The 15,000-nt window shown below is 43.3% G+C and overlaps 3 protein-coding genes across 3 annotated transcripts in view; 1 reads left to right on the forward strand and 2 right to left on the reverse strand.

Moving 5' to 3' along the window:
• The window catches only part of gtf2e2 (general transcription factor IIE, polypeptide 2, beta), a 12,101-nt gene extending 10,493 nt beyond the window's left edge, over positions 1 to 1,608 (forward strand). The window contains exons 6-8 of the mRNA XM_080858776.1: positions 218 to 311; positions 577 to 692; positions 1,163 to 1,608. Of these exons, the coding sequence (XP_080714902.1) occupies positions 218 to 311; positions 577 to 692; positions 1,163 to 1,282 (330 nt within the window). The 3' untranslated portion in view covers positions 1,283 to 1,608. The remainder of the gene's footprint in view (positions 1 to 217; positions 312 to 576; positions 693 to 1,162) is intronic.
• Positions 1,609 to 4,457: 2,849 nt separating this feature from the next.
• LOC308381997 (RNA-binding protein with multiple splicing-like) lies at positions 4,458 to 8,320 on the reverse strand (the record flags this gene model as incomplete). The annotated part of the gene is made up of 7 exons (XM_080859677.1): positions 8,203 to 8,320; positions 7,360 to 7,437; positions 7,006 to 7,044; positions 6,715 to 6,777; positions 6,034 to 6,184; positions 4,669 to 4,793; positions 4,458 to 4,517 (listed from the first exon to the last, which is right to left on the reverse strand). Exons 1-7 carry the CDS (start codon positions 8,263 to 8,265, stop codon positions 4,458 to 4,460), a joined length of 579 nt encoding a protein of 192 aa, XP_080715803.1. The 5' UTR covers positions 8,266 to 8,320.
• Positions 8,321 to 12,422: 4,102 nt separating this feature from the next.
• Positions 12,423 to 15,000, reverse strand: part of LOC308381325 (dynactin subunit 6-like) — a gene marked incomplete at its 5' end in the record, with an annotated part of 3,988 nt that continues 1,410 nt past the window's right edge. Inside the window, 2 exons of the mRNA XM_080858877.1 lie at positions 12,423 to 12,977; positions 13,183 to 13,325. Of these exons, the coding sequence (XP_080715003.1) occupies positions 12,891 to 12,977; positions 13,183 to 13,325 (230 nt within the window). The 3' untranslated portion in view covers positions 12,423 to 12,890. The remainder of the gene's footprint in view (positions 12,978 to 13,182; positions 13,326 to 15,000) is intronic.

A 15,000-nucleotide genomic window follows, 5' to 3' on the forward strand; every position in this document is an offset into this window, starting at 1 on the left:
TACCGTGTAGCACAAATGAAACAAAAAACTATGACCTAACTTCCCAACTCTATGGGCTCTGCCGCAGTCTTGACGACACATATGAGTAATCTCTATCGCAACAAGGATGTTCTGTGTCCACTGATGACCTCTACGGGCCAGAAACAGTTCTGGTGCTGTGATCCTATGATAATGACCACTTTGTTTCATGAGTATTTTCATTTGTTGTTTTTTTTAGGCTTTAGGTGATCAGATTTCATTTGTTACAAGACCAGACAAGAGGAAAATTCTATTCTTCAATGACAAACACTGTCAGTTTACAGTAGATGATGGTACGTGCTCTCATTCTGTGTCTGTGTGTGTGTCTGTGTGTGTGTGTGTGTGTGTGTCTCGTGTGTGTGTGTTTGTGTGTGTGTGTGTGTGTGTGTGTGTGTGTGTGTGTGTACACACAATTGCCCTAGCCTGTGATGACTTAAGCCAGATAATAACTTGTGATGCTAAGCGAGGCGATGGAATATTGGCATAACAGTAAAGCACATAAAGTCCTCTAATGATTTATGGACGATGACGAGACTGTTGGTCTGCGTGTTTCCACAGAGTTTCAGAAGCTATGGCGCAGCATTCCAGTGGATTCCATGGATGAAGAAAAGATTGAGGAATACCTGAAGAAGCAGGGCATCACCTCCATGCAGGAGACTGGACCAAAGAAAATGGTGGGTTTACACACACTCACACACACACACACACACACACACACACACACACACACACTCACACTCACTCACACACACACACACACTCTCACACACACACACACTCACACACTCACACACACTCACACACACTCACACCAACACTCACACTCACACACTCACACTCACACTCACACTCACACTCACACACACTCTCACACTCACACACACTCTCACACTCACACTCACACACACTCTCACACTCACACACACTCTCACACTCACACACACTCACACACACTCACACACACTCACACACACTCACACACACTCACACACACACACACACACACACACACACACACACACACACACACACACACACACAACCATTAACAGTTGAATCTAATTTTTCAATTTTGCTGTCAATTTTGCAATCTATTCTCTGATTGGTCATGCTCTGTTTAATCCTCTGTGATTGGCTTCTTCAGTTACCAATTCAGAAGAGGAAGAAGGGAGGTGGTCAGAAGGCAAGACGGTTCAAGACCCACAACCACCATCTGGCTGGTGTGTTGGAGGACTACACAGATGGAGTGCCCACCAAGAAGTGACCACACACACACACACACACACACACACACACACACACACACACACACACTCTCTCTCTTAATAGAGACACTTTTGACTATATGGGACTGAGTTTCAAGAGTTGTCAAGAGGATTATCACTTTGCCACATACACAAAAACTGAAGAAATACAAGTTAAAAAAAAAAAAAAAAAAAGAAACAAGTGGACATCAGAAGGCACTGCCATTTTTCTCTTAGTTGAGCTCAGTGACAAACACAAATGTGAACTGTTGTAAATATTTTCTTTATTCTTTTTAAGTTTGCTCTTAAGACAGTACAAGTAATTACGTTGACAGCGTTTGATTGGGAGTCTTTCTAGACAGATGATTAAAGGCAAAGACTAATTGCTGTTGTCTGAATACTCATTTTTTAACACAACACTCAAATTGATTTCAGTGAGATTTCTGAAAGTACCTAGATTGAGGCAGGGTTTCGTAGAAGAGATGGGTTGAAGTGAACCTGCTTGTTTATGGTTGCTGGAGGACCTTGGGGCCCGGTTGCCTTCCTAGCCCCAAGGAACTGTCACCAAAAAAGCAGAGATATCTCAACAGCCTGCCTGGGAGTGAGGCCACAGGAGGGGCTTATGTTGTCAACAGGAGATGGGAAGAGGGAGAGCGAGAGTGAGTTTGATATATACACAGTCTACAGCAAACCCCTTTCCACAGTTTTGAATGATTTATGGAAGCCTGAAGCCTGTGAGTATTCTTTAGACTTTGCTGAACTTTATTTTCGCAATTGATTTATTCTTCCACATTCTTGGGACTTTTCTTCAGAAAAACATCCAATGACGTTTAAACCTTCACTGGAAGGGATTCTCTCCATGCCGAGGGGAGTGATACCATATGCTGCCTCTCCTGTTATGATGGTCGAAGTCATACATTCATTTGAATTGACTTCTGGTTTCAAAGAGAAATGTGAATATGGAAATGACGTTTTCTACTTATTGTCACTGTACGAGTACAGGGCTCTGTTTTTATTTGTTTTTATTTATTTAATGCTACTTATTGTTGCTTGGTTTGGGTCTAGGAAACACTTAATTTGACATTATCATAGTGAGTGGTAATCTTAGTTAAGGGAATTAAGTCTGTAATATTTTTGTCACAATAACTTGTATGGCCTCAAAAGCTGGATGCATTAAGAGCTAAAATAGCTTCACAGTACATCATGATCAGACACGCAAGGCCTTGGCGGAGGAAGACTAAAAATGGTCACCAAACAGTTTGATGTTAACCTTTGAGACCGAACTTGAATTCAGTTCAAAGACGGGACTTCGTATTCTCAAAGGAGTTGCGTCACTTTCCGAAAATAAACTGCAGATTCTATTTTAAGATCCTCCGTACGCCTCCCCCCCCCCCCCCTCTCACTTGAGAGATTAAAGAGTACAAAATAAGCCACCCCTCAGTGGAAACATCATTTTCACAAAGCCCGTTCATCAAAAAATGCCACGTGTTTCCTTTAATCCTTCAAGCCACACTTTCTCTTTACAGCTTATATTCTTACTCCTAATCAGTACTAATGCTAATACCCAACCATTAAATGCAACACCAACACTCTACAAAGGACTGATAGTACCAGAACAACATACATTCATTACAAAAATACTATAATGGTTTTTGTCTGCTTTGTCCTCAAAGCATTGAGAAATGTTCACACTTTTGTCAATTATACTTTTATCGTGTTTAATCATATGAACGAAATAACAGGCATTTTATTTTATGCATAAATAGTAAAAAGTCTGTACAGTATAAAATTGGACAGGTGTTTCCTTTGGCTGGCCGTTTGATGTTGGGTTGAGGCGCGCTGCCTTTTGCATGTCCATGGAGACCCTGTTGTCGGGAAAAAGTCATGTGATGTGTTACCATGGCAACTCAACTTGGGGCCTTGTATCAGCCAATCAACAAATAGCTTCCTTGAGTGACACAACATTGGGTGATGGCATTGACATAAGAGTTCCTATGTCTATGGGTGACGCAGTCAACAGAATATTCAGCAGTTGAAGCAATTACTAAAATCCTCTAACATTCCAAGGGAAGTCTGTCAAACTCACCCAAGGCCATAAAGTCCTCCCTCAAATCAGGAAATCAACATTTCCAATTATCAAAGCTGTTAAGGACCGCCCGTCGCAACTACAAAGAACAAAAAGTGAAAGTCAGCAACACATTAATAGGGCAATAATGGAGCATAGAGTAGCTACTCAGTATACTGAATTAATTAGTGTACTTAAAACAGCTATGGGTCTTATCATGATCTCATCTTTCATCCTCGCTGTGTGCCTCGGTAACCTGCCCTGCAGCGTGGAGACGTACCCATGTGAAAGGCCAAATGAAGCCGATGAGGTTGATTACTCGTGAGCGAGCTATTCGGGGCAGGTGATGGGAGGGTGTTTAGCATTTGAACCGTGGGCTGTGTGTCCCAGGCAGAGAAGAGACTACTCACACAGATGAAGCAGGGTGACCCGTCATTTTCAGAGCTATCTGTTCCTGAAGGTCCCTGTTTCCGTTCCCCGCCCTTTCCACTGGGAGGCTCACACAGGGGCAGATAAGGAAAGCCTCCTCATCTGTCCTTAATTTCTCTCTCTCTCTCTGTCCCCAGTCCCTTCTATTCCGTTGCTCGTTTTCCACCCTGGCATTCGTTAAGGAAGCTGCAGTAGCCTTTGGTCACACCAATTAACATGCCATCCCCCTGCTCTCCCTCTGGTCCTCTTCCTCTCATCTCCCACAGGGCCCCCCCTCTGAACACCACAGCATCAATTGCACAGATCATGTGCTCAGCCCGTTTCAGAGCTCTGGCTCGTATGAACATATCGCTTACTCTAGCAGATAGCAACACTCCAGTTCTTAAGGATTAAGGCCACTGAATGGGCATCTTGTCTCATGAGTTTCGCATAATGATTTAGTGGTGTCAAACACTTTCTAAACATTCTATAGGAATGGGAACAAGGTTATGATGGGGGGAAAATGTAAATGTGCAAATGTAAACGCTATACACATTGTCATGCCTTCAGAAATGACAAATCGAGAGACATTTTTTTGACATTAAAAACTACATCTTGATAACAATTGACCTTCCAGTGCCACCACAGAGTTTCAGGAGAGAGATACTGTCAGAGATATCTGTAGTCTTCTTGTTGTGGTACAAGATGAAAACTCACCCCTCTCAGCAGTACTGCCTGACCTTCCATCCCTGAGAGGAGTCGACCGGAGGGTACCAGCGAAGCTGCAGAGCACAGAAAAAAAACAAGGTCCTGGGCCTCTTCCTTTCATTTCTTTGGATTATAATGTGTGTGTGCGTGTGTTTGTGTGTGCGTTCGTCGTTTCAGAATTTGTGTGTGTGTGTGTGTGTGTGTGTGTGTGTTGGGGACTGTTACCTGTGTGTGTACAGTGGATGGATAGCTGATCGTTTGCAGGCTTGGGCTAACCTCGGAGGGATAGAGGGTATAAGGAGGCCAGACCTCTGGTGCAGCGGGGTAGAGAATGGGAACAGACATATCATCTGGGAGAGAGAGAGAGAGAGGAGACCAGAGGTGAGAGTGAGGCACTGGCTACTGTTCAATATCAATGTACTGAACAAGCGGATCAAATCACATATCAAGTCGCTTGAACTCGCTTCAACTTCCACTGCCCCAGAACCTTCTAAGTACTTAGGGCATCTTTCACCATCACAATATGTCAAAAAAAGAACCGCGTCATCAGAAACACTGAGGACAGCATTAACACAGACCGACACTCGAAATAACTAGTGCAGAGAGAGTTCTATTTGAGCTCTGGAGAGAGAGCATGGTGAACACACTTAGGGCTCAGATACACATACGCGTCTTTTTTCAGGCAGAAACGCTTCAGTAACGCCTTGGCAAAGTGCGGCGGCCAAAACAGAAGCGGTGCGCTTCCCTGCCTTGCGCTGGAAAGTTGAGAATAGTTCAACTTTTAAGCGCACCTAAAAAAACGCTTCAAAGACGCAACGCGTGGTGGAGAAGGGGCGCACGCTTTAAACGCGCCGTACCATAGGAATCAATGCATTTGCTCGCGTCCCGTTTTTACAAAGACGCGTATGTGTATCTGAGCCCTTAGCATGCTAGTGGCTCCACTGGCTTGTCCTCTGTTATCTGAAACTGTTTACAAACCATGTTCAAAACATCAAAGCGGAGGGCATGGCACCGCCTTCTGTTTAGGTTATCTTAGGGTCACGTTCTGTTAACCCCCACTTTCCACTCAAGAGAAGTCAGCTTAACTGCTGCAGTAGGAGGTCTGTATATTCTCTTAGTATTCTTCAAAGTTGCTGTGTAATCTTAGTCGTAGCCATGATTCACGGTTGTTAAAATTCTGTGAAATGTTGTGTATTTCAGTCAAATATTTTTCACTAGAGGTGTTGTCCAAACCTTAACCAGCCAGAGTGCAACAAACCACATTTATAGACACTGAAAGTAAGATGTGTCTGTATGTGTCATTTGGTTCTAGGTGATACGGTTTGAGGCTGTATAAGATGTGCATTACTGTTACACATCAGAGGATGTGTTGATGTAGGTCTAGGCTATACGGAGTATACCCACTTATTTTTCAGTCAGCATTACGTTTACCCACTTCTCAAAACAGGGTGTTTATCCTGTGCCGTAGGGGCTGCTTCAAAAAATTGCAAAATTAAGAGTATACCCTCTTCTCCAGGGACCACTACACCACTGGGCATCATTGCATCCTAATACAGTCAGGCAGTTATGAGCGAGTAGGAGCCTACTCACATGAATCTCTGTTTATGAACTGGAGGCCAGGGCTCTGCTGGAGCATGGATGGGTTGGGGGTTCCCACCAGTTTGCTCTTGGCCATCTTTGTGTTGGCCTTGGCGAACTCCAGCCTTAGAGTCTGGGGAATTTCCGGGTCAAACCGAACACCCTGCACATCAAGCACAAAGGTCCAGGGGTTGCATTAGCACTTAACATCAAGCTTTAGATTTACAAAACCAGAAAAATCTACTCTTACACTTTAAGGTTGGCTGTTAGGCTGGTGTGCTTGTATCGGATCTCAACTAGATATTTAAGCAACTCTGCTCCTGAATACCTCAAAGAAACCCTTGAACTAAAAGATATTGAATGTAAACCCAGCATACAGATTAACTCCACAACTGCCTGGAATACCAAAATACCTAGTAAACATTATCATCCCAGCAACCCTGTCAACACGCTGTGCTGAACATTAGACTGAGTTTCTGCACAGAAGCATGTTTTGCTAGGAGTGTTTTTTTCCGCTCTCCTGATCTGACGCTCTTTAAAGCAGCAGAGCTCTGCGCGCAGAGGGTTATTTCCACTACAAATGTGCGACACGGTGACTGATCAAAGTGCAAGCGGCGCTGCGTTGGGGCTGAATGCGCGGGAGTGGGGGAGCAGGTGCGCTCCATCGACTCGGCTCGGCTCCGCTCCACTCACGTTCAGTGCGTTCTTCGCTGCCTCCGCTTCTGATCTGCTGTCGAAACTAACAAAGCCCACAGGCTGCGAGGGAGAGAGAGGAAGGGGAGAGGCAGGGGAATGTATTAATAATTTGGAACAATGGCTGTGTGCTTGTGAATAATGGGTCATGTCAATGTTTGAGTTCAGAAAGTCAAATTTGGGCTTCTGTGTTATGAACTGAGTGACACCAATGTGCAAATATCCCCTACATATGACTCTTTTGGACTGAGGTGGGCCAGTGCTGGCTTTGTGGCTTGTCCCTCAACGTACCTGCTTAGAGGTAAGCTTGATCAATGAGCCTTCGTAACCCTGAGGAAAGAAAGGAGAATGCCACCGCAGACATTGTATTATTTATGTGTGCAACATGGTGACGGCACACACCATTACATCTCAAGAGTTCCACCCATCATGGCTCATCTATTAAGTCAGGGACACAGAACTCCAGACACTGAATGACTATAATCACATGACAACACTACCTAAATATCACCACATTATTGTGAAATTAGAAGGCATTTATTTATGATTGCTTGATAGAAAGTGTCTTAAGTGCACGTCTGTTGATGCGTATATTATATAACATTAGTTATTGAGCACTAATCATCATCAGCCAGAAGAGCTTACCTTAAAAGGTCTGAAGAGGAGGTAGAGCTCTCTGGGTTTGATGTCCAGGGGCAGCCCACTGACAAATAATGTCCTGACCTGAACAAAAAGTCCACCATGAGGCTTCATCTCACAATCATTAAATACAGATGTAAAGAACAGTAAAGAATAGTTGAGTAAAATAGGGTGAAAGGGATTCACAAGATTTGTGTGAGTTCATGGAATCCCCTCCATAATATTTGAATAAACCTCCCTACATAAGGGAGCAAAGCTGCAATGGCTGTTGGATCACTGTGGATTAAAAACACATGCGCAGGTGATTTTGTGAACCACTTGAGCCAAAGCATACCACCTCTGATCACAGACACAAACACCAATCCAAATATCAACTTCCCTCACTCTCTCAGAGTGGGCCATCCATCAACAGCCGTGCTGACACATTCGTCTTGAGTTATAGCATTTGCCTGAGTGCTACTGAATTCAATGCATCTTTTTTTGCTACCAAGTTCAAGGAGACGCTATGGTGTCATTTAGATCAATTGAGCCAACAGAGCTCTTGAAAGTTATGGGGCCCAGGTTCTTACAAAATGAGTGGTTGGTGATAAGTGCAATTGATTTGCCCCCAAAAAAATATTTCCGAAACTCTTCCTGGGACATCTTCACAAACAGTAAGCAAGATAATGAACACTTACAGTCACATTTTCGGACCTACTACAAAATTAGGCCTACCTCTTACATTACTTTTGGAACAAAACTAAACATTTAAAATACAGGCTAAAAGATAGGTTTATCAGATGTACTTAATTAATTGTGTATCTTTAAACAACTAAGAAAGTGAAAAAAATGAGTGACAGACAATAATACCTCTTCCTCGCTGCTTGTAAATTCATTTCCATCGGTCTCCTTCTCCAGAGCAAAGCTGTTCATTTTTGCATAAGGAGATGGACACTCGGAGGTGCGGCGTCCGACACGAAGCTGTAGAGGACAGTGCAGCCCAGCCCAGGTACAAACGCGGCGTTCAACTCAAAGTCGTCATTTGCTATGGAAACCGAGCGAAAACTTGTACGGGAGGAGGTAGAAAAGTGTTGACAACGAAGCTATCAGAACAGTGTCGCAGTTCCCAAACAGATCAGTGATAATTCGCCGTGATAGTGAAAAACATTTCCCCTTTGTTATCTCTCAGTTAGTACAGCGAGTGGTGCCGCCGATGATATCATCCTCACCAGAGCAGTGCAACTGTCTGCTCGTCGGCTCCACTGCTTTTCATTGGGGGCTGGGAAGCAGGACGCGAGGGGTGGGGATCAGACCGGTGGCGATGCGATTGCGTTTATGTAAATGGCTACAACTGCCTGGAAAGAGGAGGGTGTGTTAATAATTTGTATACAGCAGCGAGTTACCACGAAAATGACACTTAATCTGGAGTCAAAATGCAAAAACACCATCCTGACCTGACTGAGCCCTTTGCTTATACTTAGACTAAGGGATTGTGACTGCAATGATGAAAGTCTGTCAGGTTTACAGTCACAGCTATGTGTGTAGTGTTTGGGTTTGTCAGCAGGCAGAAGGCTCAACAAGATCAACACTAAAACCACCCAGTGTTGCTTTCAGCTGCTTTCAGCCACCCTGGAGGTGAACATATTTGGCAACGCCTAGAGTTATCACACACAGATGAGATATCCTCATCTTCAACATAGCACATAGCTCAAATATGAGCAAGAAAGACCAATTCTCTGGAGTGTAACTGACACCCCCCCCCCTCCTCTCTCCTCTCCCTCTCTCTCTTCTCTCTCCCCCTGTTTGTCTCTGGAGGGTAGTGTGAAGAGAGGAGATGTCACAGCTGCTCCAGACAGAGATGCATGCTAACAAGGAGTTTGTAGTTTGTGTGTGTGTGTGTGTGTTGTGTGTGTGTGTGTGTGTGTGTGTGTGAAAACCCCCTAACTCGTGCCCAAAGAGGATCTCACTTCATCAGTGGGCCTGTTTGCACACATCCAGCCAATATCTAAAGTGAGGATTGCTTTTGTGGTTGATTCACGAACACCTGCCAACGCAGACACCCCCCAGAGATTTCAGAGAGGTTCTGCATGGTAACTGACTGTTCCAGGGTCAGCCAGTGTCTGCGGTAGCCATATGCCTATATGTTGTGAAACTGTTTTGATGAAGGAATTATACAAGTATTAGTGAATGTGCTGTCATTTTTATGTTGGAGTAGGACTTGGGCAAATAGACTTAATGTCTCATTGGAGCTCTGCCACACACACCCACACACACACACACTCACACACACACACACACACACACACACACACACACACACACACACACACACACACACACACACACACACGCACTTTCACTCACACACACACATACACACACACTTTCACTCACACACACACACACACACACACACACACACTTTCACTCACACTGACACACATACACACACACACACACACACCCCACACACACACACACCCCTACACACTCCCACAGCTGTGGTGTTATTGCGTCCAGTCGAGTGGGCTAAGGATAACAGTGTGACCGTATTGTCAGTGCCTCCCATTTTTACACAAAGATTCACCCAGTGCAGACCCAGCAGGGAGGAACAGGAAGAGTATGGGCTCAACCTTTAACCTTTGAACCACGACGACGGGGTCATTTGGACCACTGGGTCCTGGGCTTGACAGGCCGTGGAGAACAGGCCATCGTGCAGAAAATAACCCTTCTCTGATACCGCTCGTTTCCCCACTGGAGCACCTGCGACGTCTTTCTGCCATTACGATGACAGCCTGAGACAGGCCAAGGTAAGGCAGTTGGCTGTGCGGTGTATTCCCAGGCCTCAGCAGACTGAGATATAATGAACTGAAAAAGGGAGGATAGAGAGGGGGAGGGAGAGAGAGAGAAATGAGGCGAGGAGAAGCAGAGGAACCTATAGCGGAATTCCAAAGAGTTGACATATGTTTCCATAATGGTTAATCATTTCAGATCGGTATGCGTTGGGCCCGTTCAACAAGTCAGAGCCTTTAACAAAGGTTTCCCTGTAAACCTACAGTGACAAAATGTGAACCGTGAACCATGACGGACTATCAGTCCTCAACACTCCACCAGGACTGACTGCCTCTCAGCTGAAAGGCAAACCAAAACAAACCCAGGATAGCAGGCTTGGTGTTTTTCCACTGGGGGTTAGATAAGGGTTAAGGAGGGAAGAAAATATCTTATTTTTCTCTCTATTTTTTTTTTCTGGAGCTGTAAATTCTGCCTTTTGGGACATGTACAAAGTCTGAGTGATCCTTGGTGTATTTCATCAGAGAGTTTTGCTCTTGTTCCCAAATGTGTGTGGGTGTCTGCATATGTAAACACAAAAATGGAATCTGTGCCTAGTGTACACCAAAAAAGGCTACCAAAAACCACGAAAAGATATGCCCAGTGGCCATTCTGCTCACAGAACTACCAAAGAACCACTCTATACCTTCAGCACGATTCAGCCCAGAATCCATATGCTGAGCATTAAAGGGCAATCACAGCCTAGGCTAGTGCAGTGAGACTACAGTCCATATAAGGCAAGGCATTTCAGCACTGAGTTACTGCTGTGATGTAGAATAATATTTATAGTAGTTCAACTCACCATCGCTCTCTCTCTCTCTCTCTCTCTCTCTCTCTCTCTCTCTCTCATCTACGTTGTTTTCACAGTATTTTCTGCGAGCCAATACCAACAGCAGGTTCAATACTGTCTGAAATACATACATCTATCCTATTCATATTTCACAGCAAAAGCATCTGCTGATATTTGGGTAGCTATATAGATAACTTAAACCAGGTCACTAGGTGCACAACTCCTACACTCATCATAGGTTACCACCCTGGACAACTATGTAAAAGGATTTACATGAATTCTAAATCAACTAATATATATTTTCACTGTTGTATTTCTTTTGTTACAAATGCAAGAAGCTCTTATGTTTTCTCTAACCTCTCCTTAATCACCACCCCTCTCTTGTTCCCTTTGTCCTTGCCTCCAAGCTGAGTTGAGATCAAATACCGCTGGTGAATGAGGTGGTCCCAGTTGTGTACAATCCATAGGTCACCCCGCCGTGCTCTCTAAGGACGCAAAGGCCAGCTGTCAGAACTACATCATCAGCTCCCCTGGGAGCTTTTTCTCTGTGACACATGCAGCATGTGGGCCAAAGCTGGTGGCTTCTTTCTAGACTGCTCGGAGAAGGGACAGAAGGGCTATGCTCTTTGCTGTTGAAGACGGAGGGCGATTGAAAAAAGAGGGGATGCCTAAAATGTTTTAAAGAAAATCGTTACATTATCTCAATGAATCATTCAATATACAGTACCAGTCAAAAGTTTGGACACACCTTCTCATTTTTTGAGAAGTTTTTTCTTTACTTTTATTATTGCATACATGGTAGATAACACTTTTGTATTAGTACATCATTCCATATGTGTTCTTTTGTACTTAAATGTCTTCAGGATTAATCTACAATGTAGAAAATAATAAAAGCAAAGAAAAAACGTAAAGGTGTGTCCAAACTTTTGGCTGGTACTGTATACGGTATGTAGGTTCTTTTTACTGATATCACCAATTATTTGTTGGTTTAGTACACTTACATTAAAGGAAATGGCTTTGTAGATCCTGAAACACTTTTACAGTTTCTACAGGAGAGGCCTGCCACTCTATTATTTTTTGCTGATGCTAACCAAGTATTATTTACACTACAGATTGAAGCTGCCTGACACCTTAAAGAACAGAAGCAGCAGCTATGCACACTGAGTGACAAGCACAAACATTACAGGAGCTTCTTGGGAAGAAAAATAATGCATTTCTGGATATCAAAATGTGGAACAACTACATTATGAAACTTTTATATTATTATTCTGTACAAAATGTTCCTGTTAGATTACTCCGTTGACTGAAATAACAGAAAAAAACACATGGATAAAAAGATGTCACACAGACCTTAATTTAATAATAACAAAAATTATTTAATGACAACAAAACAATACAAAACAATACAAATAATAGCCTGGAAGGTCTATAAGGCTGGAAACCCCAGTAGTGATTATCAATCTTATCAAACTACCTTTGGTGATGTTACTGCTTCGGTGAGAATCAATCTTATCAAACTACCTTTGGTGATGTTACTGCTTCGGTGAGAATCAATCTTATCAAACTACCTTTGGTGATGTTACTGCTTCGGTGAGAATCAATCTTATCAAACTACCTTTAGTGATGTTACTGCTTCGGTGAGAATCAATCTTATCAAACTACCTTTAGTGATGTTACTGCTTCGGTGAGAATCAATCTTATCAAACTACCTTTGTTGATGTTACTGCTTCGGTGGTCGATCAGTACACTTCAAGAAAATGAGTCTATCACTCATTATTCTTACAAGCCCAAAACCTTAACACTGTAGCCTTACTCCATGAACTCCTGAAGACACCATCATCATCAGAGTACAGTCTATCTAAGTCCAGCTGTCACTCTTCTCCTTAAGAGGGATACAATACTCTTGGTGTTGTGCTCTTCATCAAACCTGTTTCTCAGGTTAGTTCTTGGCAGATTTGACTGTCTTTTTAAGATGGTGATAATTTGGAAGAATCTTCATGAGGAAATCAAGTTGGAGAGTTTGAGGCTGTCAGTGAATGTGAGAAGGAGAAAGAGAAAATCCCATTAATTTATTTTAGTACAAAAAATGATTTGCTGTAAACTTTAAATGACAAATGTTGACTAAAATATGTCTGAATTTCAACATGTGCAATATGAATAAGATGTCATCACAGCATTGAGTTATCACTTAATGTTAATCTTGTACTGTGTATGTAGAGTCGTCCCGATACCTGTGGTTTCTCTGTCTGGATGCGACGCATGCAGTTTGAGCCGTGGATGACAGTGTTCTCTGGAATGACCTCAAATGTGTTCAGCTGGCAGCAAGCTCCAATGATGCAGCCACTCGTCAGAATCACATTCCTCCCCACATCAGCTACACACACACACACACAGACAGACACACAGACACACACACACACACATTACATTTGATTGACTTTCAGGACACTCTGTCATCATTGTAAAGATATCCCATGAAATCCTCCCCTCTACTCTGTCTGAACTGGGAATTTCGGGGAAAGCACAAGTGGTTTTGAATCATAGCTGAGTGCACGTTCATCCAGTGTGTCATGGCAGAGACAAGTGGTAAAATCACACCAACTCCTCTCCACTGTTGTACCTCAGGGGTCGCTACTGAGCCCCTCCTCTTTTCTATTTACACCACTTCCTTAGGTGAGAGCATTTTTTCCCCCATGGGTTCTCCCATCACTGTTATACGGATGACACTCAACTGTACTCAACTGACACTCTTCTTTACCCCAGGATGACTCCACGATATTGGCTTATATTTCTGCATGCCTTAAAGGCACAATATGCAACAATTATGCTTCAGGATTAGGGTTAGGATAAGCAGTTTAACCTTAAAATAACAGCTTAAAAAAAATTGGGGCGCTACAATGACTTTTAATATGGAGAATTGCGTCCGTGCCAATGGCATAGCAGGGTCGATAGGCATATAACTGCCTTCTGTAGTTTTGCCTGCCGATGCCCGCCGACCTGACTTTGATTACCTTCTGCCGATCTAGTAGGTAGCTTATTTGCCGTCTTGCTTAGTCTTGTGTTGCACATGATTGATGTTTGACTGTGTAAGGACAGTCGTTGAGTAATTAGTTTGTCATAATGTCAAAGTCAGCACATTTCAAGAGATTTCGTTAGTTTTAGCTGCTAGCATACCTTTAGCGAATAGCTATTAATCCTTAATGCACCTTTAATGATATTTCAGCTTGGATGATCTTCAGCTCAATCTTTCAAAAACTGAGGTGCTATCATTCCAAGCCAGCCTGGCCATCCCACAAAATGTTAAAATCCAGCTTGGTTAATCTTCATTGACCCCAACTAATTATGCTATGATTCAGCTCTATTCCCCATCTCGACTAGCCTGGTGACACCAGCCTACGTATTTCCGCCTGAATTGATTTCAAGCTCATACTCAGTCTGGACCAACCCCATTGACAATCGTCTCCAGAACTCAAAATTTTGCAGGACCAATCAGCGAACAGTTCAGAGCTGTGACGCAAAACTCGCCTTGGAGGAAAAGACACGAAAAGCTATCCGAAAAGTTGTCTCAACTCTCGAGAACATCAGAAAATTAAAAGGAGAACAAGAGTATTTTCTTGTAAGTTTTATGATTGGAAAGGACGTCGTAGCTCTTCTCCCAACTGGCTTTGGGAAGAGTTTAATCTACCGAATGCTTACTAAACGTTGCTGATTGGTTAAGGGAACTCCAATGATTTTAAACCTCAAGATAAGCACCCGCCCATCTCGGAAACCAAAATGCATTGGGTTGGCCCAGACTGAAAGACGGAATGAAATGGAGTCACAGGCTGGTAATGGCCAGGCTACATCTCGACCACTTCACTCCTCTGATGAAGATTTGTTGTATTTCCCCTCTCTACGCAGCAAGAGATCACAGTCAAGACTCCTTGAGTTTGTGGTACCTCTCAGGTGGAACGACCTATCTAGTCCTGTCTGTTTAAGTGACAGCCTTGGTACATTTAGTGCTTAAAAACAAATGAGTCTAATTAGTTTATTTGCTTGACGCTTCTCTA

The sequence above is a fragment of the Sprattus sprattus genome (assembly GCF_963457725.1).
Source record: "Sprattus sprattus genome assembly, chromosome: 20".
In the NCBI taxonomy this organism is placed as follows: domain Eukaryota; kingdom Metazoa; phylum Chordata; class Actinopteri; order Clupeiformes; family Clupeidae; genus Sprattus; species Sprattus sprattus.